This window comes from Dama dama, chromosome 1 (assembly GCF_033118175.1).
Source record: "Dama dama isolate Ldn47 chromosome 1, ASM3311817v1, whole genome shotgun sequence".
Taxonomy (NCBI): Eukaryota; Metazoa; Chordata; class Mammalia; order Artiodactyla; family Cervidae; genus Dama; species Dama dama.
This window is the reverse complement of record NC_083681.1, coordinates 72,343,198-72,368,787: the sequence shown is the minus strand read 5'-3', so window position 1 is coordinate 72,368,787 and position 25,590 is coordinate 72,343,198. Positions and strand designations below refer to the sequence as shown.

General features: G+C 48.5%; 1 protein-coding gene across 4 annotated transcripts; it reads right to left on the bottom strand.

Moving 5' to 3' along the window:
• Positions 1-5,844: 5,844 nt before the first annotated feature.
• Positions 5,845-24,974, bottom strand: ACCS (1-aminocyclopropane-1-carboxylate synthase homolog (inactive)). 4 transcript variants are annotated; one of them, XM_061152255.1, is made up of 15 exons: positions 24,850-24,974; positions 22,900-23,190; positions 19,596-19,655; positions 17,034-17,104; positions 15,773-15,842; positions 15,018-15,084; positions 12,847-12,944; positions 12,239-12,316; positions 11,395-11,495; positions 10,463-10,552; positions 8,729-8,774; positions 8,474-8,615; positions 6,635-6,777; positions 6,394-6,547; positions 5,845-6,249 (listed from the first exon to the last, which is right to left on the bottom strand). In XM_061152255.1, exons 2-15 carry the CDS (start codon positions 23,188-23,190, stop codon positions 6,152-6,154), a joined length of 1,509 nt encoding a protein of 502 aa, XP_061008238.1. In that variant the 5' UTR covers positions 24,850-24,974; the 3' UTR covers positions 5,845-6,151. The 4 variants fall into 4 exon arrangements, with proteins under 4 accessions (XP_061008238.1, XP_061008244.1, XP_061008242.1 ...); XM_061152261.1 differs by having other exon boundaries at positions 22,900-23,385; positions 24,850-24,964; XM_061152259.1 differs by lacking the exon at positions 24,850-24,974 and adding an exon at positions 24,669-24,843 and having other exon boundaries at positions 22,900-23,385.
• Between the last annotated feature and the right edge of the window lie 616 nt (positions 24,975-25,590).

The window sequence follows — 25,590 nt, the reverse complement described above, 5'->3', positions numbered from 1 at the left end:
TGGCAACAACAGCCTTTTTTTTTTTTTTTAAAGTGAGTTTACAACAAACAGGCATTGCTAGTGTGGAGTTAAATCCCAGGTTTACCACTTCCTTGGCTTCCCTGGTGGCTCAGAGGTTAAAGCGTCTGCCTGCAATGCAGGAGACCCGGGTTCGATCCCTGAGTCGGGAAGATCCCCTGGAGAAGGAAGTGGCAACCCACTCCAGTACTCTTGCCTGGAGAATCCGATGAAGGGAGGAGCCTGGTAGGCTACAGTCCATGGGGTCCCAAAGAGTCGGACACGACTGAGCGACTTCACTCTTCACTCACTTACATGAAACTGGTTTGTAAGAATGGATAAAGGTATACTCCCCAAGGAAGAAGACTCCGTGAAGGGATTATTCTGTTGTATTTGACGAAGGCTCAGACTTCCCTGGTAGCTCAGACGGTACAGCGTCTGCCTACAATGAGGGAGACCCGGGTTCAATCCCTGGGTTGGGAAGATCTCCTGGAGAAGGAAATGGCAACCCACTCCAGTATTCTTGCCTGGAAAATCCCATGGACGGAGGAGCCTGGTGGGCTACAGCCCATGGGGTCGCAAAGAGTCAGACATGACTGAGCGACTTTACTTTCACTTTTCTGCTTAAACAACGCTGGCAGGCAGCCTGGTGAACCAGAGAACACCCATCAGTACCAGAGCAAATATAATGAACTCTCTCAGATGGACCCTGAGCTCAGAGAAGAAGTAAAGAAAATATACAAGGAGCCAAAAGTGAAGGTAACGTGAGAAAACTGAGGGTTGAAGTTACAACTTGGGCATACAGCACGGGAAGATAAGGTGAAACCCAGGTAAAGCTATCAGACTGAGGTGGAAGACTGAAAAAAAATAAAAACTTGCTCAGTAACAAAATAAATAAACCAAAATAAAATAAATAAATAAACTTGTCTGTCTTGTCCAGAGATTGGAAAAAGGAGAATCTCTGCTGAGTCCTTAATTTCAAGCTTCACAGGGTGGGATTTGAATGGACACTACAGGCATGGGTCAGGAAGCTCCCCACCTAGAGAGTAACTGGCAGTGTTTCCAACCCAGGTTGGTGACACCTGACGAAGGAAACAGAAACCCTCTCTGGAGGGCCATGCCCTCAGTGCAAGCTGTCCACGATTCTGACAGGTCAAACCCTGACAAACATAAGCTCACAATCTGGAATTACGAAGCACACGAAGAATAAACCGGTCAGCAGGAACTACAAACAGCAGAAACTTAACCTGCAGAATTACAGATATCTGGATTATGAGAAATAGATATAAAATAAGTAAGTTTATGGTGCTCAGAGACTTCAAAGATGAAACACGAAATATCAGAAAGGAACAAGATGATTTTTCCCCAAAGACCGAAGAGATTGAAAAAGTACTAAATATAAAAATTGGCCTTAAAAACTCAATGCATAAGCTAAATCATAGGTTAGACACAATTAATAAACTGAGATATAGATCTGAATAAATAAATCAGAATGCAGATTCAAGGGGAAAAAAATAACAAGGAGATGGAATATAGGACAGGGAAGTTGAAAGAGGGGGAGAATAAACAAAGAAAACCCAGAATATATCCAGAAGCAGGGACCAGAGAAAATGCGGTAGGAGCAGTACCCAAGGAGACGGTCGCTAAGATTCTAACACTATTGGACAAAGATGATCATCTGTAATAGACGGACCGGAAGGCTGACAGCAGACGTCTCAACAAAAAACGAAAGGGGACTTCCCTGCTGGCTCAGTGGTAAAGAATCTGCCCGCCAGTGCAGGAGATGCAGGTTTGATCCCTGATCCGGGAAGATTCCCACATGCCACAGAGCAAGTCCATGCACCACAGCTACAGAGCCAGTGCTCTAGAGCCCGGAAGCTGCAACTATTGAAGGCTACGCACCCTGGAACCCGTGCTACCCAAGAGAGCAGCCCCTACTTGCTGCACCTACAGCAAGCCCATGCATAGCAAGGAAGACCCAGCACAGTCAAAATATATAAATAAATCTTTTTTACAGAAAGAATAAGAAAGAAACACATTTTCAGACAAATACTAACAGGAAGAATTTACCATCAGCAAACTCTTCCTAACAGAGCATCATAAAAGATGTATTTCAGGAAAAAGAATATTAAAACCAATTAGAAAACTGAGATGAAGGAAAGTGAAGTGGAAGTGACCATGTTAGTCACTCAGTCATGTCTGACTCTTTGCAACCCCATAGACAGTAGCCCACCAGGCTCTCCTCTGTCCATGGGATTCTCCAGGCAAGAATACTGGAGTGGGTTGCCATGCCCTTCTCCGAGAGATCTTCCCAACCCAAGGGATCAAACCTGGGTCTCTCACATTGCAGGCAGACTCTTTACCATCTGAGCCACCAAGATAAAAGAGATGAAATAAAGAAGTAAAGAGATGAAGTAGAGGTCATGAAATTGAAAAACTCATGGGTAAATCAAAACAAATAGTCCTTGTATAAAACTATAAAAATAACAAATTGGAAATTAAAAATGAGGCATTCACCTCCATGTTCACTGAAGCATTATTCACACTAGCCGAGGTACAGAAACAACCTCAGTGTCTGTGGATGAAGAATAGAGAAAGAAATTGGGGTATATTCGTGCAATGAAATAGCATTCCGCCATGTAAAAGAAGTAAATCCTGCCATTTATGACACCATGGATGAACCTCAAGGGCATTTTGCTAAATGAAATGAGAGAAATACAAATACTAATGCTGTAGGATCTTTCTTAGAGGAGTGTGTTGGTCACTCAGTCGTGTCCAGCTCTTTGCGACCCCATGGACTGTAGCCCCTCAGGCTCCTCTGTCCATAGGATTCTCCAGGCAAGAACACTGGAGTGGGTTGCCATTTCCTTCTCCAGGGATTCTTCCTGACCCAGGGAATCGAACCTGTGTCCTCTGTGTCTCCTGCATTGGCAGATGGGTTCTTTACCACTAGTGCACCTGGGAAGCCCTGTCATTTTATATGGAATCTAAAAACAAAACAAAACAAACACACAAAAACTTCAGCTTATAGACGCAGGGAACAGAATGGTGGTTGCCAGAGATGGGGGTGGGGAGAGGGAGAAATGGGTGAAGGGGTGAAAGGCAAAAAGAAAAAAATGGAAAGAGTTTTGTAGCAAATACCCATATATGCACCATCGATATTATGCAATTACTATTTTACAGGACTTGTCATATATCTATCTATTTGCTGATCCATCATTTTTCTGTTGCATTTAAAAATAAGTTGCAGATAACAGCAGTTACATCTGAATATTTTATTGAATGTATATAATGAACTAGAGATCAATATTTTGCAGTTCTTATTTATTATGAGATAAAATTTATGTACAATAACATACACATGTTTTGTACCTTTTCTTTAAATTAGGAAATAACAATAGCTTTGGCAGATAAAGGGGGAAAAGTAATGGGAGAAGAAAGGAGAAAAATTAATGATTTTTCCTTCATACAAAAATTATACTTCCCATATATTCATTAAACATCTAAAAAAAAAAATTAAGTTAGGTAACAAATATGTAACAGAAAGAATGAACGAAAGCAATAATTCCTCATGAAATACTCATAAACTAGTAAAACGGATTTTAAAAAACCATTGCAAGACTGTTTGTGACAAAAATAAAAGTAGAACTAAAGTCACCAATATCAAGAGTAGAGAGGGGGATATTACTATGCAGAGAAAAGAGAAAAGAATGTACTACTGATACATACAAATGTAAACAGACCTCAAAACATCAAGCTGAGTGATATAACCCAGACACAAAAGTGAACAACTATATGATTCCTTTGACCTGCAAACTTTAAGCATGGAGCCAGAAATCAGAAGAGCATTAGCCTGTAGGGGATTGGCAGTCCATGGGGTCACAAAGAATCGAGCATGACTTAGTGAGTGAACAGCAGCAGCAGAGGACTGAGAGGCTTCAGTAGGAGCTTGAAGGAATCTTATAGAGTAATGGAAACGTTTCACATCATCATGCGGATTTGTCAAGGCCGCTGAGTCTTACAATGAACATCTGTCCAATTCACTGTAGGTAAACTTTACCACAGTTTTTAAAAATTAATAGGATGCAATGTTTAAGCTGAAGTGCAAAAGACATCTGAGAGCAGTACTAGACCTCAATGGTATTTTTAACTCTCCTAGGACTTTCCCTAAGTAGAATTTTTACTTTTTTTTTTTTTACTGTGTACAACTTTCATATGGTTTTAAAAACAAAAAGCATTAAAGACAAACCCAGGAGAACCAAAAAAAGTGAAAGGAAAAAAATTCTCACTCCTGTTTTTGTTTCCCATCCTCCCAATTCCCCTACCCCTATAGGCAATTACTACTCTTAGTTTCTTTTGAATTCTTTCTCAGACTCTCCAAGCAAAAACGAATGCCTTAAATTTTGACTTAGGGTGGTGGAGTCTGAGAAAACATGACGTCAAACCTTAACTATCCTGTTGAGAGTCAGGTAGGCTTAGAACTGTTGTTAGAAAAGTTCACATCAGAACTGGAAATTCTGTTTGACCGGCCTTCATCCAAACTGGGGCTGTCATGACTTTTCAAAACACAATTTCCAAGGGTAAAGAACCTGCCTGCCAATGCAGGAGATGTAAGAGACTCCAGTTCGATCCCTGGGTTGGGAAGATCCCCTGGAGGATGAAATGGCAGCCCACTCCAGTATTTCTGCCTGGAGAATCCCATGGACAGAGGAGCCTGGCAGCTACAGTCCATAGGGTCACAGAGTCGAAGACAACTGAAGCAACTTAGCAGGCACACAACTTGACTTGGAATCCTGGCTCTGCTGTTTCTGTCACTATGTGACTTTGGGAATGTCATTTCATCTATTTAGGACTCAGTTTCCTCATCTCTAGGGCTTCCCTGGTGGCTCAGACGGTAAAGAGTCTGCCTGCAATGCAGGAGACCTGGGTCGGGAAGATCCCCTGGAGAAGGAAACGGCAACCCACTCCAGTGTTCTTGCCTGGGAAAATCCCATGGACAGAGGAGCCTTGCAGGCTACAGTCCATGGGATTGCAAAGGGTCAGACACGACTGAGCAACTTCACTTTCCTCATCTCTAAAATGGGGGATGATAATGCCAGCTTCCCAGTGTGGTTAGAGTTAGGAATGCTGCATATAAGTTACCCCACATGGTGTCCCAGGCATACAAGGCATTCACAAAAAGACAGGGCAGAGGGATGAATCAGTGAAAGGCAGAAAGAGGAAAACGAATCCTAATCCACAGAGCACAGTTTATAGAAAGTAAACACTGATTTCACCAACATGCTCTTGACAGAGGAACGAGGAAAGAGCTTTTCCAAACAGGAGCGCCAGCACCAGAGAAGGGGCCTCAAGAATACAGCTTTAAGGCCGGTTCAGAAAGCTCCTTTGGGCTCTGAACGAAAGCAACCCTGGGGATGGGGTGGGTGGCCCTTTCATGCTTAGGGGGGAAAGGCCAGCCTGGGTCAGCTTGTCCTCTGAGCAGTTCAGGGCCCCTCATCTCCCTGCAGTCATGGCAAGGTCACTCTGGCGCAGGATGAAGAGCAAACGGAGCTCCTTGCCAGGAAGACGGCACCCTGGAGCCAGAGACACCCCGCCCGGCTCCCACCAGGGGCCCGTTCACTTCATCCCAAGCGGAGGCTGGTCCCGCGTCCCAGGTCCCAGGTGTGCTGTGGGCCCCCACATCCTACGTGCAGGGAGAATAACCTGAACATAACAGAATTTAATTCCTTTCTCCTTGTACTTTGGAAATTACCACTCTTCTCTCTCGGGGGGGCGTGCTCTCTCTGACATGTGTTGTTCCTTTGATTTGTTTCCCTGGCAATAGAGGCAGAAGACTGAAGGCCATCAAAAGGAGGTACAGGTTGTTTATTTTCACATCCTGGGGGTGCCGAGAGCTGCGTGAGGAACAGTCACGACTCCTCCACTGTTCCGTAAATGAGTCACAGCAGAGGCTTCTAGTTTTTCCCTGTTTTAATAGCAGGAGAGAGGGGGTGGACCACAACTTAAGGCGCATCTTGCTGCCCCTGGGAGAGCAAGGAGCAAGGATTCTTCTTCAAGGGCAAGGCCAAGAAGTGTATCTGCCTGGCAAACGGCCTGTCCAGCAATAGTCTTCACAGTGGCTGCGGGGCCCTGTGGCCACAAGGCAGTGACCAGCTCACCTCTGGGGGCCTCGTGGCTCCTGGATCTGGCGGGGAGGGGCGTCTTCTGCCACCTGGGGTTGGCCCTCAAGCACCTGTCGGACCCTTTGCATCCCTGGGAGGTGGGAAGGGGGAAGTGAGGGTCAGCACGGATGCTGGACGGGTGGGGACCAACCAGCTCAGGCTGCCGGGGCTCCAGGGGGGGCCAGAAGCGGGAGGGCAGGTTGAAGAAATGCGGTTAGGAGGCGAGACCACTCACCCAGGCGAAGCCGGTGGGTCTTGTCCGAGAAGACCAAGCGGAACCAGCCAGGCTCTTTGCACTCGAAGGCTTTGCCGGAGGACAGCAGCACCTTGTTCTCCAAAAATCGACGCCAGAGCAGCACCTCCTCCTCAAAGGTGGCCTCGGGCAGGTACTGGGAGGCATGAGAGGAGCTCGGGATGCTTGCCTGCTGGAGGGAGCTTTCTCACCACCCATCCCCCCACCCCGCCACCTGCATTACCTTCCTCAAGTCGACCCAGATGAAGAAGCCGGCCCCGCGGCTCACGAAGGGGATACCCAGGGCCCGGAGGTCCTCCGAGACATAGGTGTGGGCAGCCTTGAGCCGGGCGTGGTTTTCTGGCAGATACACTTGGTTGATCCAGTCTGCATGGGTGAAAAGAGAAGCCAAAAGACCAACCTCCCATCAACCCTCCACTGTGTCCTGAGAGCCCCGCCCCGCTGGCTGATTGGGTGTGATGGGAACAGTCAGTGAAAAGTACCTTATATCCAGGTACTCGGCCGTTCAGGAGTCCCCAGACACAAAGTCCGTCAGGGCCCAGACCCTCACCAGAGGTGCACCCACTCATAGAGCGACACTTCTGAGTCACCCAGGCCGAGGCTCAAATCTCAGTGTGGCCACTGATGAGGTACAGGGCCTTGGACAACTTCACCCCCAGGATCCTTCTCATTTTTTAACTGACCTTTGTTTTCGGTGTCCAGTTCGATGAATTGTAACACATACGTATATTTCTGTAAACCAACCCCCCTACCCACAGGCAGGATACTGAAGAGTTAGTTCCCTCACTCCAAAGAATACCCTCATGCTGTTTAAAGCCACATCACCCCCTTCCCTGTAACTGCTGGTCTGTTCTCCATCACTGTAGTTTTTGCCTTTTCCAAAACATTACCTAAGTGGAATCATACAGTAATGTAATCTTTTGGGACCAGTTCCTTTCACTCAGCACAATGCCCTTGTGATGGGTCGTCATGGACTTTATAGCAGCGTAGTATTCCACTGTGTGGGTGAACCACAGTTTGTTTCTCCATTCATCTGTGGAAGGACATTTGGATTGTTTCCAGTTTGGGGTGATTATGAATAAAGCAGCTATTAACATTCACGGAGAGGTCTTTGTGTGACCATGAGGGCAAAGACCTCCCTGGGTGGGGAAGATCCCCTGGAGGAGGGCATGGCAACCCACTCCACTACTCTTGCCTGGAGAACCCCATGAACAGAGGAACCTGGCAGGCTACAGGCCATGAGGATACAAAGACATGACCGAGGTGACTTAGCACACACGCCAGGGCAAATCTCTAGGAGTGGGGTTGCTGGGCCATTTGCTAAGTGTGTGCTGAACTTTATAAAGAAGTGCCCAGTTGTTTTCCAAGGGGACTGCTCCATCTCACATTCCCACCAGCAGCATGGGAGAGTTCCAGCTGCCCTGCATGCTCACCAATACTTGATACTGTCACTGTCTTTTACATTTTAGTTACTACAGCAGGTGTGTAGTACCTGGTCCTCATTTTCCTCATCTATGAAATGATGGGGAAATTGCAGAAACACCTGCTTCTAAGGATTCTGAGGAGGGACGAATGAGACGATGCGTTGAGAGCATCTTGCAGGACTCAATGAATGGTGGCGATTACAGGTAACCTTTCTATCTAAACTCACTCTCTGAACCCAGGAACAGAACCGATCTGCATAGAGAGAGATACTTCCATTATAACAATTTCCCCATAATCGTGTCTGCTCTTCTCCCAGTGCTCACAGCTAAGAAGAATGAGTTCACATTGATTTAAGTGCCTGCTATATGGCAGGTGCCATTCTAACTGAATGACAAATTTCACCATCCCTACAAGACAGATTCCATGATGATCCCTGTTTTGCAGATGAGAAACTGAGGCTACGGGAGGTGAAGGAATAGGCCATGTAGTCAGGAAGTGACAGAGTGGAGTATGAACCCAGTCTGGGCTCAGAGCCAGCACTCTCAAACACCACCCTAAATTCGTCTCGTGGGAGAAGTATCCACAGCCCCTGGCCAGTCCCTCCCGCAACCTCAAGGGGCCAGGCCCAGGCAGTCACCACGGTCCCGGAGCAGCTGTGCCATCTGATGCTGGGTCAGGCCACTGAGGCCGTGATAGCGGCACAGGGAGGCCACCGCCGTGGCCACGTCCCGGTTTTCCGTGTACAGCGTGCCGAAGCGGAGCCCAGACATCCCGAAGTCCTGCAGCGGAAAGGCACCATGGGCGGTGGCCAGCCCTCCCGGAGGAAGCCAGCTCCACCTACCTCTCTACCCTCCCGCCTCCCTGACACCCCCAGGGCCAGCCAGGAACCCACCTTGCTGGTTGCCCACATCACGTGGGTCCTCTGGGGGTCAGGCAGCCTGCGGAGAGCACAGCATGGGAACAGAGGCAACACAGACCCACAGGAGCTCACAGGATTGGTTGATCAAATGAGGAGATGGATGGGTGAACCTGGTTTCATCTCCTGAATCGCTAATTCCTCCACATCCCTTACAGCAGGGGTCAGCCAACTGCAACCCACAGACCAAATCCATCCTGCTGTCTGTTCTTGGAATTGAAGTTTTATGGGGGAACAGCCACACTTTCACATACATACCGTCCAGGGCTGTTTTTATGCTATAATGCCAGAGTTGAGTGAACAACTGTATGACCTGTAAAGCTTAAAATATCTGCCATCTGATCCAAAAATATTGCCAATCTCTGATGCAGAGCATAGTTCAAGCATCACTTCCTCAAACAGACCTCATCTGACCACCTCCCAGTGGACCAGGCCAACTGGGTAGCCCCAGCCGATCCTCTGCTGTCACCGCAGACACCTCCGTTTTAATCATCAAATGATTAGCTGTGTATCTAGTTGCTAAAGCTTGTAGAAATACAAGATCCAGAAAAGAAGGGCCTGTGTCTTTCTTGTCTGCTGACACATCTCCAGCACAGCAGTGTCTGGCCCGCAGTAGGTAGCAAGTCCCTGTCTCTCCGAGTCTCACTCTCCTAATTCCACATGCCGTCCGCTTGGCAGAGCCTTCTGAGGACTGGTTGAACGGAGCAAAGGAAAGTGTTAAGGGACCATTGACTGAAACCACCCTAGCCAGGCAGGATAATAGTCACTTGTGTGAGTTATCTCACAACAAGAGAGAGATCTTGATGATGAACGTGGAACTGACAAGCTATGGCCTGCCAGAAAAATCGGGGAGCGGCCAAAAGGAGGGAGGTAACACCAGCCCATAATATGTCCTTCCAGCCTCCCAGAAACCCTCACGCTGGAGATCATCTTGATTGAGAGATGCTTGTGCTGCCAGCGAGGACCTTGAATTGAGCCAAAAACGGGCACTAGCAAGATGACTGGACAGAGAGAACCCAGAAAGCTAATCCCATCACCACACAACCCGAGATATTGAGCCACGTGGCAGAGCGGTTCTCCTGGGTCTCCCCCTGCTGCTCTCCTCCCAGGCGCCCGTTCTCAGTTAAGTTTCTTGCTTTGTCAGCATGTGTGTCTCCTTGGACAATTCACTTCCGAGTGCTAGGCATGAGCCCACTCTCGGGCCCTGGAAGGGGTCCCTCTCCCAGACACAAAAGGACTCAGCAGGGCTGAAAGGTCTAAACAAACATGGAACCGTCAGAATCCCTGAATGCCAGATGTGCAGATGATCTGCTCCAAGTGTTCCCACAGGTGCTTTGCCTACACATGCCTGACTCAAGAATAAATCTAACTTGACTCAAACTGCATCTAAGAAAAAAAGCTCCGAGAGCTGGCAGGGCCTGGCACACGCAGGGGGCCCCAGGAGTATTTGCTGAATCAATGAATGTAAGTGGAGCCACTCTGGAGAAGAAGGAAACAGCAGAGAGGCCTATTTCCCGCCCTCCCAGCCTTCCCTCATGGAATCCTAAGACCCTTCCTTGAAGCTTTCAGAAACCCCACAGAACAGTTTGAAAACCACTGACTGGCCCAGCCTCCCTTCATCTCGTTGGGGGATCTGAGGACTGCAGGATTAGCAGGAAGGAAAAGGAATTGCCCTGGAGCGGGGGTGCAGGGCCGAGAGAGTCAGCTCACCTTTCCAGGCTCAGGACACTGCAGTACCCAACGGACTCCTCAAACACGGACAGCATGTAGACCTCGTCCACCATCACATGCAGCTCATGCCTGGAGGGCAGGTGCGGGGAGGTTGGTTGGGGAGAGCTTGGTTTGTTGGCCAAATGCTCCCCGCCAGGGTGGTATGGCAGTGAGTCAGAAATCCACAGGGACCACAGGCTAGCCCAGGGTTACCAAACTTGCTTTTTCCAAGAATATCCATCTTTTGTCTATTTTCTTTTTTTTTTTTTCAGAGATGACACTGGGGTTTTTGAAGCACTGTGGGGGAAGGCAGAGCCCTTGGGCACCTCTACAGAGGAACACAGTTAGGTGTGAGACAGTTAAGTGTCTCAGACAGTAAAGAACCTGACTGCAATGCAGGAGACCCAGGTTCGATCCCTGGGTTGGGAAGATGGCCTGGAGAAGGAAATGGCAACCCACTTCACTATTCTTGCCTGGAGACTCCCATGGACAGAGGAGCCTGGGGGGATACAGTCCATGGGAATCTCAAAGAGTCAGAAACGACTGAGTGACTAACACTCACACCTGGTTAAGTACAGACAGACCCAGATTCACAGCTGGCTCTGCCCCTCACTCTGAGGCTCAGCCAACTGGATAAAGACAGTATCTGCACCTAATAGCACTGCTGAGAGGATCACATGGGCGAGAGCATGAGGGGCTAGCAGGGGCCTGGCCCCTAGAGCAGGCAATAAACGACACTTGTTACAAAAAAGAGAGAACTCGAGTCCCACCAGAGAGCTGCTCCCCGCCCCCACCCCGGACTCTCTTGCCAGGAAGGGTGGAAGCAGACAGAAACCTACAGTGGGGTCAAGAGGGCAGCAGGCACTACACCAAAGCTCACATCAGGACCCTAACCTGTCACAGGCTTTAGGGGTGAGCGTGGGGCACCTCACCTCTTGGCAAACTCCAGGTACTCCTGCAGCTCCGCTGGGGAGTAGACGTCACCCAGAGGATTCTGGGGGTTGATGAGGATGAGGCCTTTGACCTTCACACCCTGCAACATCAGCAGGGCAGGAGACCCTCAGCTCCTCCCCGAGGCCACAGAGTCCCACCGACCGGCCGGGCACCAGGCGGGATGCTGGGGAAATGTGTTCACCACCCAACATGAAATGAAGAAGGGCAAAGAATTATATCTGCAGCATCGTATCAGTTATAAAAGAAACAAATGCAGAGACCAAAGCTCAGAGGGAAATACACAAACACCAACAGAGGTTGCCTTTGTTGGTAGAAATACGGGTGGGGGGGTTGTGCTTTTAAAATTCCCACAGTGGTCATGTATGACTTTTATAACCAAGGTTTTAAAAAAAGATAGATTGATAGATTTCTGAAAAGGGGACTGGACAGGAACCACTGGTCTTTGCCATTCTTCAGGAGGCCTCAGATCCCCTCAGAGAGACGGGGCTACCTATTCAAATCACCAGAGAGATCACTGAACCACAGACTTGTAAGCTCCATGCTTGACCCACTGAATCAAAATCAGGCCGAGTGGCGGGTAGTGTTTTCAATCACTTGATTGATTGACTGTACACCGAGAGTCTCAGGGTTTTTCTCTAAGGGGAAGACCTCTATGGGCAGGCTCCTTCTTGACCCCCAGAATGGTTCCATGCTACCACCCTATCCCCATCCCCCGCATAGAGTCCCAACCCTTCTCCCTAGGAGATCGGTCCACAGGAAGGGGGTCCCTGCCCTGCTCAGACCCACCCACTTCCAGCCTTAGGTTTATTTTGATCCCCAGACCTCAGAATTAGCTCCCTGCAGGGCCATCTCCAGCTTCTCCACTGTGAGCTGGAAGGGGCGTGTTTCCAGCCCAGTGACCTGAAAAAGATCCACAAAAGCCACCAGCCAGATTCAGTCACCCCACTCCAGACCTGAATTCTGGGGTCTCACCTCCCCGCTGTCATCTCCAGCCTCCTCTTAGACAATCTCAGAAAACACAGGGTGTGCGGGGTCACTCCCTTCTCACTGCCATTCACACATCACATCAGGGCAGCCTCACAGCTCTTAGGTTTGGAGAAAAGCCCCCTGAGGTCCTCTGATTGGGGCCCCTGGGCTTCCATGTGGAGGTGTGCTCTGCCCTGTTCTCAGCGCACCACTTCTGTGTGGTCTCCCTGGGATGCCCTTGGCTTCTACATGGACCCCAGGGATCTCAGAGCTGGAAGATCAGATGTCCCCAGGGCACCCAGGCAAGGGCAGCCATGGCCAACGGGAGACCCCATTCTCCTTCTGGCCATAACCCCAGAGCCCGCAGCATGGACTTCCTCTCATGACCACTGTCAAATTCAGAAGCAGGAACATCCTGGCCTACAGGAAGGTCCAGGCCCACCGGGGGTCCCAGGAACTCTTACCTCACTGTCCAGATAGACGTAGACCAGTCGGACGTTGCCATAGAGATACACATGCTGCGTGATGGCTCCATAGTAAGGCGCAGGGATCAGGAAAGCCTCTGGGGGCAGGAGTGAGCCAGGGCCTGTCACCCTCTGGCCAGGATGCCCGGAGCCCCCATCCACTGACCTCTCCAAGCCTCTCCACGCCTCTCCAAGTCTTCAGTGTCCTTGGGGAATATGCTTCCTCTCTCTCAGCTCCCAAAACGCTTTCTAAAGCTTGGATCCACTGAGATCAGTCCCTTTTCCAAAAATAATTAGCTAACATTTATTGAGCACTTACTCTGTGTGGGGATCTGTGCTAAACATTTTTTAATCTCATTTGATCATCACAGCCATTCTGTTATTATCTTAACTTTACTGATGAGCAAACTGAAGCTTAGGTCCTTCAGAAGCACAGGACATGCTGGGTTACTCTGAGGACAGACTTGGCCCCAGGAGTCGAAGCTGCAGGGCGATGATCTGGGTTTAACAAATGGAAACACTTGAGGATGGCTAGAACTGCCCAGAGACAGAATGTGCTGCTTCTGGAGGGGTGACTGCTCCACCCCTGGGGTCACTGACACCAAAGTCTGCGACCACTAGGGCGGGAGGTGGTGTCACGCAGAAGACTCTCACTGTGGACGGGGGTTGATGAGATGATGTCCAAGGTCTGCTCTAACGCAGAGGTGAAGGCACTGCCCCGGTTCTGCAGCGGTCACATCGGTCAGGCTGAGCTCCTCAGCTTTCAGCACAACCCACCCCCCCCACCACAGCTCCCAGCTCTGGAAGGGGTGGCCTCTGTCCTACATGTCCCCTCCACTGACCACAGTAGACAGTGGACCAGAGGTAGACAAATGACCCCAGGAGCCAATGCACCAGCTGGCCCAGACACCCATCATGTTCTCTCTGTCTCAAGACTTTGCTCCAAGAAGCAAAGACCCTTGTGAGATGAGAATGAGCACCTGAAAGCAGAGGTCCTGCAGTCAGAGCTGGGCCAGCAACCTGGGGCCCTACGGAGCTGAGGATGGTCCAGAAGAAGAGGAGGGAGGGGGACCGCACACATCAGGGGCAGACAGAGAGTGTGCGCTTCTCCAACTCTTGCTTGTTCTCGAAAGGGTAGGAAATTGCCTGTTACATCCTTGCGATGAAGCTCCCTTTTAGGTTCAAAATATTACATCTCTCTGTGTGATTCTCACAAGTAACTCAACCCCGTGGGCCTTAATCTCCTCATCTGTTAAATGGGAATAAAAGCCCAGAACCTATCTCACCCCTTGGGCCTTAATCTCCTCATCTGTTAAATGGGAACAAGCCCAGAACCTATCTCACCCCTTGGGCCTTAATCTCCTCATCTGTTAAATGGGAATAAAAGCCCAGAACCTATCTCATTGAGGTTATAGTGGGGATTAAATGACAGACTGTGCCTAGCCTTAGACCAGTGCCTGAAACATAGCATGTGGTCAATAAATGTTACTAATAGTAGTTTAGAAGTTACACTAGTGTGAGCGGGCCTCTGTTCCTGGCAGCCAACAACCCTGCCCATGACTGTGGTCAGTATGTCCTGGAAATGACCGTGGCTATTGCAGCAGGTGCTGCTGGCTAGCCAGTTGACATCCATTCCTAAGAGAGCACACAGATTTTTCAGCGATGACCAGCAAGAAATCCAAGGAAAGTGGACCTTCCCCCAGACCCTGGGGATGAAGCAAGTTCGGTTTAAACCAACCAGGGTTCTCCTACCCTTCGCCAGGGACTGCTTTGGGAATGGGTTTGTGAGTCCGTTCTGGCCAGAAAGATGAAAGGGACTCTCCTGGAAAAAAGTAGGCCCATTTCCTCCCTCCCCTCAAGAAAGAGACAGGCAAAGCCCAGCCTCCCTCTCTTCCTACTTCCGGACATGCTGTGACATGAGGCCGTGAGTGCCATCAGTGAGCAGGAGGAAAAGCCAAGGTCGTCACAGAGGCACAGCCCAGAAGCCTGGCGTCACCTTGATTTCCCCTGGGACTGCCAAGCCCTGCTGTCTTGTCAGGGCGCTTAGTTCAGCCCCCCGTGGTCTAACAGTTTATTAGGGTAAAAGCATCTGATGCAGCCCTCCAGGCCCAGCAGCCGGGGTTGGGGAGACAGGGAAAGGGACTGCAGGCCCAGGGCCAAGGTCTACTCACCCCCCGCCTCACACAGCACCGTGGCCAGAGCAGAGAAGAGAGAGGCACAGCCGTTCAGAACAACCACCTGGGGGTAACACGTCCCCAGGACCAAGATGAGTCCGTGCGGGAGGGAGCACGGGCCTGCAGCCTGTATCCCGGAGGGCACAGAGGCAGGGGAACGCGGGGGGCCCTCCTGGGCACGGCCACAGCAAAGCCACGGGGGTCCCCACAGGCCCCTCCTGACAACAGCCAAGTCCATCTGTGTGGCTCACTTGTGGGGACCCTGTTCCAGATCCACTGAGCAAGCAAGAAGTTAGCTGGTCACTCAGAGAGTCCGGCCCGAAGGTGTGGGGACAGAGGGGCCACAGGACAGAGCAGGGCAGAAGTTACACTACTGCTCCTGTTTAATCGCTAAGTCACGTCTGACTTTTTTGTGACTCCATGGACTACAGCCCACCAAGCTCCTCTGTCCACGGGATTTCCCAGGCAAGAATACTGGAGTGGGTTGCCACGCCCTCCTCCAGGGGATCTTCCTGACCCAGGGATCTGGAAGCGTCTCCTGCCTGGCAGGCGGGTTCATGACCACTGAACCACCTGGGAAGTCCTACAGAAATTATACCCAAACTCTGAATATCTAGGATGAGGGGAAAGAAGGGAGGGGGGTCTTCCTAATTTCTACACCAAAACTAAGTGACCCCACCTGAGCCCTGGCCAGCCAAAAGATGGGGAGGGAGCAGAAGAGGAGGAAAGAGCAGAGGAGGGTAGTAACTCACGTTCTCCGGTTTAAGGGGTGCGGGGCTTCTGCAGTAGAAAGACAGGAACCTGGCCACTTCCTCCCGGAGGCTGGAGATTAGACAGACAGATGGCAGTGCTTATCAGAGGGGCTTGAACTCCTCCCTGGCCCCGTCCATCCCAAAGCTCCTCTGGTGCATCTTCAGGCAGCTGCCATCACCCTTTTCAGCTTCCCATGAGGGGAATACAATCAGTATCTGTCTCCACTCCTTGGCACCCACCTCCTTCCTTGGCCCCAACACTATCCACATGCATCAAAACTTTCATTCCGGTAGTTCTAGGACACCTGACCTACCTAATCAGCAGACTGTAGGAATATCACAAGTAACACGCTCTATGTAGATCTAGCTAATAGTAATCATAATAATAACACATTATCATAATAAAATATATAACATATAACAAATAATTATTATAACAGTAACTATTATCAGAGTTACTGCTAACATTTACAAGCATCTACCTTATGCAGATGTTAGAGAATTTTCCTTAATCTTCATAAAACTCCTGTAACTACTATTATTATTCCCATTTTACAGACAAAGAAACTGAGGCTTGAAGGAATTAGGTCATGTGCCGATTAGTGGCAAAGTCCACACTCAAACCCAGTGGTCTGACTCTAGGGCCACCATCCTCGTTATTACAAGAGCGGGTGCCTTGGAATTACCCTTGTTATCACCCTTGGAATCAAGTCCTGCTCCAGCAATAAATCCTTAGGACAGCATCTGGGCCCTAGTAAGTGCTCAACAAATATAAGGGCTTATTTCATTTATCATCTCCCATTTTACCAGCAGCAGAAGTCTCCAAGCTGATTGTGGCTCCTCTAAAGCAACTGAGAAGCTGGGAACAAAGACTCCTGACCTGAAGGCCTTCCCCGTGCCTCAGACTCAGACAGACCAAGCCTGGGGTCCCCTGAGAGGGGGCGGGACAGGCAGGAAGCACCAGGTCTCTGCAGATGCTCCACGAGACCCCATGACTGCCCGCTCTCCAGGACCAGGCCTCAGCCCAGGGCAAGCTTTCTCAATCCAACACTGTTGATGTTTGGGGCCAGATCATTCCTTGCCATGGGGGCAGGCATTGTAGGAAGTCTAGCAGCATCTCTGACCTCTACGCAGTAAAAGTCAGCGGCACCCCCTCCCCCAAGTTACAACAACTAAAAATGTTTCCGGATGTTGCCACATGTCTCCTGGGAAGCAAAACCGCCCTGGAGGTGAGAACCACTGGCCCACAGGTCCTACTTACAACAGATGTCCCCTCCAGTCGGGGTACTGCAATAGGGACGGCTCCACCTGCAGCATGTCGCTCTGACTCAGCTGGGGACAGAGAGGGGAGAGCAGGATTAAGCGCCGCACACCTCATGGGCACCCCTATCCACACAGCACCGGGGCCTCTCAATCCAAGGGCTGCTCATCAGAGAAGCCAGGACGAGGGCAGCCCAGGGATAGCATTCTCATGCCCATCTTGCAGATGAGGAAACTGAGGCTTAAAAATGTCAGCTGTGGGAATTCCCTGGCAGTCCAGTGGTTAGGACTCCTGGCTTTCACTGCAGCAGGCACAAAATTCCATCCCTGATTGGGAAACTAAGATCTTACAAGTCATGCAGCATGGCCAAAAAAGTCAGGTGGCTAGGCAATGGTACAGTACTGGCAAGTGGCAGAGCTGAGATGAAACAGAATTTCTGACCCCTAGTCCAGTGCTCTTTATACAATATGCCACCTGACAAAACCAGAGGGTGGATTTGCGGAGGCGGTGGAGGAGACCTCGATCCTCCGTTCCTCTGTGGGGTGACAGAAAAGGCCCCAGAACTGGGTGCCCTGTTTTGGTCTTGGTTCTAAGTCCTGGAGGGACTCAGGCCACTGCCCTCCTGCAGCCTCAGCTCAACCTCACACTTTGGAAAATGCAGCCATTTGCAGATCGCCTCCACTGCCCCGGTGCTGGGTTAGGGACTCCCATGGTATCATGCCGACAAAGTCAAGAAAGGCAGGCTCCACGGGAGGTGGAACAAAAAGGGACAGAGGGAATCAGCCACGCGTCCATAACGCCACCCTCTTCCCTTTCTCCCTCCTTCCTGAGAGCCACGCTGTCCAATACAGAGGCCGCTGGCCACTGCGGCTCCTGGCTCCTTACGTGCTACTCTCCTGAAGTGAGACACTGGATTCTGAAGACTTATATGAAGTAAGTATGCAAAATATGGGGCTACCCAGGTGTCTCCGTGGTAAACGACCCGCCTGCCAATGCTCGAGCTTGAACCCTGGGTCGGGAAGGTTCCCTGGAGAAGGAAATGCCAACCCGCTCCAGTGTTCTTGCCTGGGAAATCCCATGGACAGAGGAGCCTGGCGGGCTACAGTCCATGAGGTTGCAAAAGAGTCAGATACAACTTAGTGACTAAACAACAATAGCGACATGTAAAATATCTCATTAATAATTTTTATATTGGTTACATGTTGAAATGGCCATATCTTAGATATATTGGACTGCATAAAATACATGATGAAAATGAATGTTACCAGTTTCTTTATACTTGTTTAACAGAAAAATTTTAATTGTATATGTGGCTCACATTTTATTTCTCCTGGATGGCGCTGAGCTGCCTTAGAGTGAGGAGATATCTTTGGGTAGAACAGGCTTTTCAGGTCCACTCCCTATACCCCTCTCCTATCATGGCTCAGATGTTCCCCTTTGGAAACATGTTCCTTTGGGTTAAGTTCGCTCTCTCCATAGCCCCAGACTCTGACTCCTAGGCCTTGAGAGACAGGTAGTTCCAGTCGTTTGCTAGAGATGGCTCTCACTAGCTCAAGAAATCTGATTATTCTGTCTATACGTGAGTGGGCAGGGAGGGAAAGGGGAAGAGGCAAAATAAGGGTAAGGGATTAAGAGGTCCAAACTACTAGGTATAAAATACGCTACAAGGATATACTGTACAATATGGGGAATATAGTCAATATTTTATAGTAGCTATAGATGGAGCATAATCTTTAAAATTTTTCTTAAAATTAAAACGAAATTAAATTTTTTTTAAATATTAAAAAAATTGTGCGTCACTGTTATATACCTATAACTTAAATAATACTGTATAGCAATTATACTTCAACTTAAACAAATAAAATAATCTGATTATTACATTTTCAGCAATTTTTCAAAATGTGCTAAAAACCAGTCGTTTTCAAAAATGAAATTATATAAACTATCTAGAAATTATGTAAGTAAAAACATAAGTAAAAATCATAGTAAATCAAATCATAATAAAAACAAAGGGAAAAGGTACTCAAACAATATGCTTATGGTCGACATTATTCCATTTCACTCTCATCTGCGCTCTGGGGGTTCTTTACATCCAGGTTGTCTGCACGGTGGGACCACCACGTGATGTGCCCTGCACCTCTCTTCCCAGTTCTGCGTGCAGTGATAGCACGCACGACCCTGAATCAGCCACAGTGGGGTATGTACCCTATGGGACTCCGCAAAAGCTGCAGATCAGGACTTCTCCTGCCCCAGGGCCAGTTGTTAAATACTGACCACACATCACGGAGTGTCTCCGCCTGAGAGCAGGGACCCAGCCAGCAGGAGGGGCTGAGGCGGGAAGCAGCCAGAAGCGGAGAAGCAGCAGAATCAGAGTCAGGAAGTAACTCGCCCCAGATGGCAGAGAACGTGGTCCCCAGGGCAGAGCGGGGCCTCCTGACTCCAAGGCCAGGGCAACCGAGGCAAGCAGCCAGCTCTCCGGGGGGAGTATTCCCCTGGAGGGAATCCCAGGGAAGGCAGCCCCTCGGAGCTGGGGATGCCACTCAGAGGTGCACTGGGACTTACCCGTCTGGACAGCAGGTCAAAGCAGAGTTTGTTCTCACTGGTGCCCAAGTTAATGATGCCCTGGAGGTGAGAGGTACAGAGCCACGTAAGCACAGCAGAGGGTGCCAGCAGAAGGCTCCAGGAGCGCACGAGGCAGCGAAGTGGAGCTCTGCAACCTCGACCTTCCCACCACCCCACCCGGTCTTTGCTCAAGCGCTGCCCTCCACAGGGTTCCCTGATCGTATCTCCCCATTTCTGAAGCTCTGTGCAAATGCCTTCTCCTCCAGGAAGCCCTCAAAATCCCACCCGCATGGGGATCTTTTCTACTTCGGGACCCCAAAGCACTTTAGCTGTCCCCCTTGAGAGCACTGGTCAGCTTCCACCCCAGGTCACAAAGACTGATGTACAGGCTTTGTCTCCCCTACAAGATGGGAAGGTCCCTGAAGACACCACACACCCAAGACACACACTGAATCTCTCACGAGGCTCAGTTCACAGGATGACAGAATGTGTTCACAGTAAACTAGTGCTCTGGCAGGAACAGGAAGAAGGGTGAATATACAACAAGAAGAGGCCCAGGGCTGGTGGAAATTCTCCCTGGGGTGGGGACCCATGCCACATTACACAGCATCCAGATTCCAAACACGTAAGGCATTGTTTTCATAGGACAAGGAGGAGGGCAGGTGCAGTTCAAGTTGCCCCTTATAGATTCCCTGAAAAGACTCACGCACAGCTAATTCCTGACCCCTAAGTTATTAGAGGGGATGGGGAAGGAGGGAGAATGAAAAAGTAGAGCTTCAATGGGCTCAGGTTATGAAAACTAAAAGGCAGTGCTTCTTCACGCCCTGGGGAACAAACCTAGAGGATCTTCCCTACAACCAGTCCATCACCGAATTCTGTCACTTGTGCCTGCAGATACAGGCACAGTCCAAGCAGTTCTCCTCCACTGCTAAGACCCTGGCCCAAGCCACCAGTCTCTCTTGTCTACATTATTGCAATAGCTTCCCTCCTTCCTTTCCTGATCATTCCCTCATCCCCATTCTCCCTGAGTTGAACCTTCATACTGCAGTCTGAGTCTAAGTCATCTTTTTAAAAGAAAAATCAGATCCCATTGCTCTTCCTTTGAACCCGTTCCATCCCATTTAGTCTAAAATCAGAAGCCTCACCATGTCCCATGAGACCCTACAGCTCTAGTACCACCCCTGCCCCCATTTCCTCTCTGACCTCATGCCAGCCTCCAGCCAGTAAGCCCCTCTGCTGTCCCTTGAACTGCTCTGGGGACTTTGCACTGGCTGTTCCCTCTGCCTGGAATGCTTTTCCCCCAGATACCTGCAAAGCTCACTCCCTGTGACAGGCAGCCTCCAAGATGGCCCTCAGTGACCCCTACGTCCTAGTGTGCAGGGCCTTGCATAATCCCCTCTCCTGAGTGTGGGTAGACCGAGTGACCTGCTTCTAATGGACAGAACATGCAGACGTGATGGGATGTCACTTTCCAGACTAGGTTACAAAGAGTCTCTGGCTCCCATCTCGGGCACTCCTGACCTCTCATTCTCTCTTCCTCTCGTGGGTCGCTTGCCCCAGGGGAAGCCAGCCGCTGTGTCATGAAGCAGCCCCATGGAGAAGACCACGTCGGGAGGAACCGAGGCCTGCCGATACCCATGTGAGTGAGCTTGGAAAGGGATCGTCCTCCTGCCCACTCTGTAATCATGTGAGTGAGCCTGGAAATGGATGATTTCCCTGCCCCACCAAGTCTACAGATGAGACCACAGCCCCAGCTTCATTGCAACTTCCCAGATCTTCAGCCTGAAGCACCACCCTGATTCCTGAATTCCAGAAACTGTGAACTGTTTCTTTTTAAACTGCTAAGATCTGAAACACTTTGTTACACAGCAAGAGGTAACCAATATTAGCATATATATATACTATATCTATACATATATGTATATACATATATACATATATATACATCTATATACATATAGATATACTATATCTATACATATATACTATATCTATACATATATACATATATATGTATACATATATGCCAGTGTATATATATATACTATATGTATCATATGTGTATATATATATACTATATGTATACATATGTGTATATATATATAACTAGGTATATATTATATTATATATTATATTACTAGGTATTACTATTATATTATATATATAATATATTATATAATATAAATTTTATATATATTAATATTATATAATATATTATATTTATATATTTTATATATTTATAATATAATATATGAATTATTAATATATAATATATAAAATATTATGTAATATATTATAATATATTATATAATATATAAATAATATATTATATATGTTATATATGTGTTATATATAATATATACTATATATACATTATATAGTATACTATAGATATTATATTATATATAAGCAGTATAATATTATATATATTATATAGCAATATATACTATAAATATAATATATATACATTATATTATATATTACATATTAATACATTATATCATATGTTATATATAATACTATTATATTAAATAATAACACTATAAATTATACTATAATAAATTATATTAATATTGTTATAATAATTTTATTATAATATGAATTATATTAATATTGTTATAATAATTTTATTATATTATAATTTATTATAATTGTTATAACAATTATAATAGTGTGATTTTATTGTTATAAATTATTAGTGATTATTAATTATATCTATTATTATAATTAACAATAATTAAAATTATTATAATTTATAATCATGTTATTATAATATGCAATTATTGTGTTGTTATAATAATACATTAATAATAATAGCAACTACCACTTATTGAATGCTCAAAGTGAAGCAATAATTGATATACCTGATAACATTTAGTTGTCACAGTACAGAATATAGCAGGTATTATTACCCCAATATAGAGATGAACTGATGTTCAAAGACTTTAAGTAGTTAGCTCAAGAATATACAACTTGAAAGTGAAACAGTTTCAGCTTGAACCCTAGTTCTGTCCCAGCTCTAAAGCTGAATAGTTCGGCTGTGGATCAGAAGGCATATAAGAGCATGCCATGGTTTTTTAATTCCCCCCCGACAAATCAAGTTTCCCTTAATTATAAGTGGACCATTTTCTGATTCAGGTAATATTTTGGGACCTCTCTAAGCAACACTGCAAACCCCGTTGGAAGTCAGAAGTCCATAACTCTAAACTGACAAGAGCAAGCTGGGTGTTGCCTTAGCGTTCAAGGTGGGGTACCCTCCCCCAGTTCTCTCTTGGGTCCCAGTGGGGAGGGGGGCATCACTCACACTAGGGTTCTTATCCTCATCATATTCATCCATGTGGTAGGTCCTATAGCCCTCCTCAGCTGAATCCCAGAACCATTTAATGACACTTCCTCTAGAGGACAGGTAGGGGCTGCTGGAGGAGAACATGGCCGTGGGGTCACCCACTCCATACAACTTCAGTGGCTTCTGGTCTGGTTTTCTGGAGCATTCTCTTTCCAGACCATCTCCCTTGTTACCGGGCAGGCCCTGTATGGAGTCTGAACCTGGACAGGTGGTAGTCATCCTGGATTCCTTCTGAAGGAGGGTGGACATCTGCAGAAAAACAAAAGCATTCAATCTCTGATCTGATCAAGGACCTTCCATAGCACCAAGCATCAAAAATGAACTAGGGGGACTTCCCTGGAGGTCCAGCAGTGAAGACTTCACTTTCCAAAGCAGGGAGGTGAGGGTTCAATCTCTGATGGGGGGGCTAAGATTCCACATGCCGTGTGGTTTAAGAAACCAAAACTTGAACAAAAAAATAATAATATAATAAGTTCAACAAAGACTTAAAAAGTGATCCACATCAAATACAAAAAAATCTTTAAAAAAATGAACTGGGAGACATGGGGCCCTCCCCCTTCTCTACCTCCCCTTCCTTTAAGTTTATATAATTATCACTTCTTGTGTCCCCTACTAGTTGTAACCATGTGTGCAATCGCTTCAAGGCATCAACCCTACTAAGGATTTACAGGCAGAGGGTTTATTTGTTACTGTCTACAACTTTAACTAATGGCCGCTTCCGCTTGCTTTACTTTTGGAGAAGTCTTTGATTCTGCAGACTAAAGTGTCACCAGCTTCTTTTTTCCCTTCTTGCTGATCTCAACTAAAAAAAAAAAAAAAAAAAAATTAAAATTTTCTGACTTAGAGCAGAAATGGCCTGGAGTCCATGGGTCTTGCGGTGACTGATGTGAACAGGAGTAAACGATAGGATGAGATTACTTGGTGACTTGGAGCAGACAATGGATGAGGCCTGAGAAGAGGGAAATGGGGGTCTCTGCAAGTGCAGGGACCCAAGGCAGCGCCTAGAATTCCATCTTCACTCCCAAAGTGGGGCAACTCTGGCCTCAGGAAGAGGCTGGTCTGATCCTGAGCTCTGATGTGAACTCCACTTTCTAAGCCAGTGTCCTCTCGGGCAAAGTGGGTGTAACCGTAACTATCTCATAGGGTAGCCCTGGTGAGGACATAAACATGAGTTAGTGTAAATGGCCTAGGACAAATCCTGACTCATGGCCGAAGTTCAGTAAATTATGTTTATATTTATTGTTATTATAAAACTCCCTGCCAATTTCCCTAGTCCTGATGCCCAAGCCTCACAACACCCGATGACGGGGGACCAATCAGCGGCTCAGAAACACAGCGGGGCTGCCGGGGTTAAATTTTGCTCCATGAAGTCATTTCTAGGTCCTCCCCCAACTGACTGGGCCTCCTGAGCCTTAAAGCGGTTCACGACCCCCCCACCCCATCCCCCTTAATCCCCCCTCCCTGCAGCCTTGGACGGCGGAGAGTTCAGAGCCGGACACCCACGTGGCCGGCCTCCGAGATCCGCGAGAGGATCTCGCGGCTAGGGCGGGTGGCAGAGCGCAAGGCCCCTGCAGGACAGCAAGCGCCCGCGGGAAGAGCCAGCTCCTGGTCTCCGGGAGGAAGTGAGAATTGGAGCCGAGGGCTGCGAGACGGAAGGGACTTGTGCAGAGAGACCTCGAGCCCGAGCCCCCGCGGGCCCCCCCTGCTCTGCAAAGCGGGGATCGCACCTCCTTGGCGGAGCTGGAGGCGCCGGCACCCGAGGCTCCGGGGACGCGCGGTCTGTGTCCGAGTCCTCGCCCGGACGCGTCTTCCGCCGCTGCGCGCGCCGCACCCAGGCCCAGGCACACGAGGGGCCACACCGCGGGGCTGGGGTCCCCCAGAGCCTGTCTTCCCGAGACCGACTCCCACCTTTGGCCGCCCAAGCCGGACGGGAAGCCGGGGAAGGGTAGACGGCCCGCGGCCTGAGCCGGTCCAGGAAGGGGCGGGCCGCCCGCTGCCACCTAGGCGCTCTAAGGCCTCGGCGCGCTGACCGCCTTCCCGGCCGGGTCTCCCCGCCCCGACACACGCGGCGCCTCCCTCTGCCGCCAGGCCTTAGCTTACCCATTTTAAGGCAGTTACCAGGGTTACCGGGCAAATGTGTGCCTGATGGGGGCCTATGGAAAAGCCTTTTCGGATTAAGGCGTGTACATCCTTAAAACGTCCTTCTACTGAAAGCGCTTCTGACCTGAGTTTGTCTTTTCTCCTCCTCCTTTCCTGCTACAGAACACTTGTTGAACTTTACCTTGAGTTCAGCTGCTTAATCGTGACCGACTCTTTGCAACCCCATGGACTGCAGCACGCCAGGCCTCCCGGTCCATCCCCTGTACATTCTGGGACTTTGGAAATGCCCTAGACGCAGGACCCGGGCCAGTGCAGAGCCTTGAATAGTAAAAGTCTCCTTTTCCCATGAAAAAAAAAAACAAAACAAAACAAAAAAGCAGGACCCGTCAATACAGTGTGTGTATATATACATATATATATATACACACAACTCTTTGTGGCACCATAGACTAGTCCACCAGGCTCCTCAATCCTTGGGATTCTCCAGGCAAGAATACTGGAGTGGGTTGCCATTCCCTTCTCCTGGGGATCCTCCCAACCCAGGGATCA

Bases quoted from the DNA above. Each gene is read 5' to 3' on its own strand.
- ACCS (XM_061152255.1), bottom strand. From the start codon at position 23,190: ATGTCCACCCTCCTTCAGAAGGAATCCAGGATGACTACCACCTGTCCA. The intron at 15,843-17,033 runs GTAAGTAGGACC...TCTAATCTCCAG, and splicing joins GACTGGAGGGGACATCTGTT to CCTCCGGGAGGAAGTGGCCA. The intron at 15,085-15,772 runs GTGAGTTACTAC...TGTTACCCCCAG, and splicing joins CACCCCTTAAACCGGAGAAC to GTGGTTGTTCTGAACGGCTG.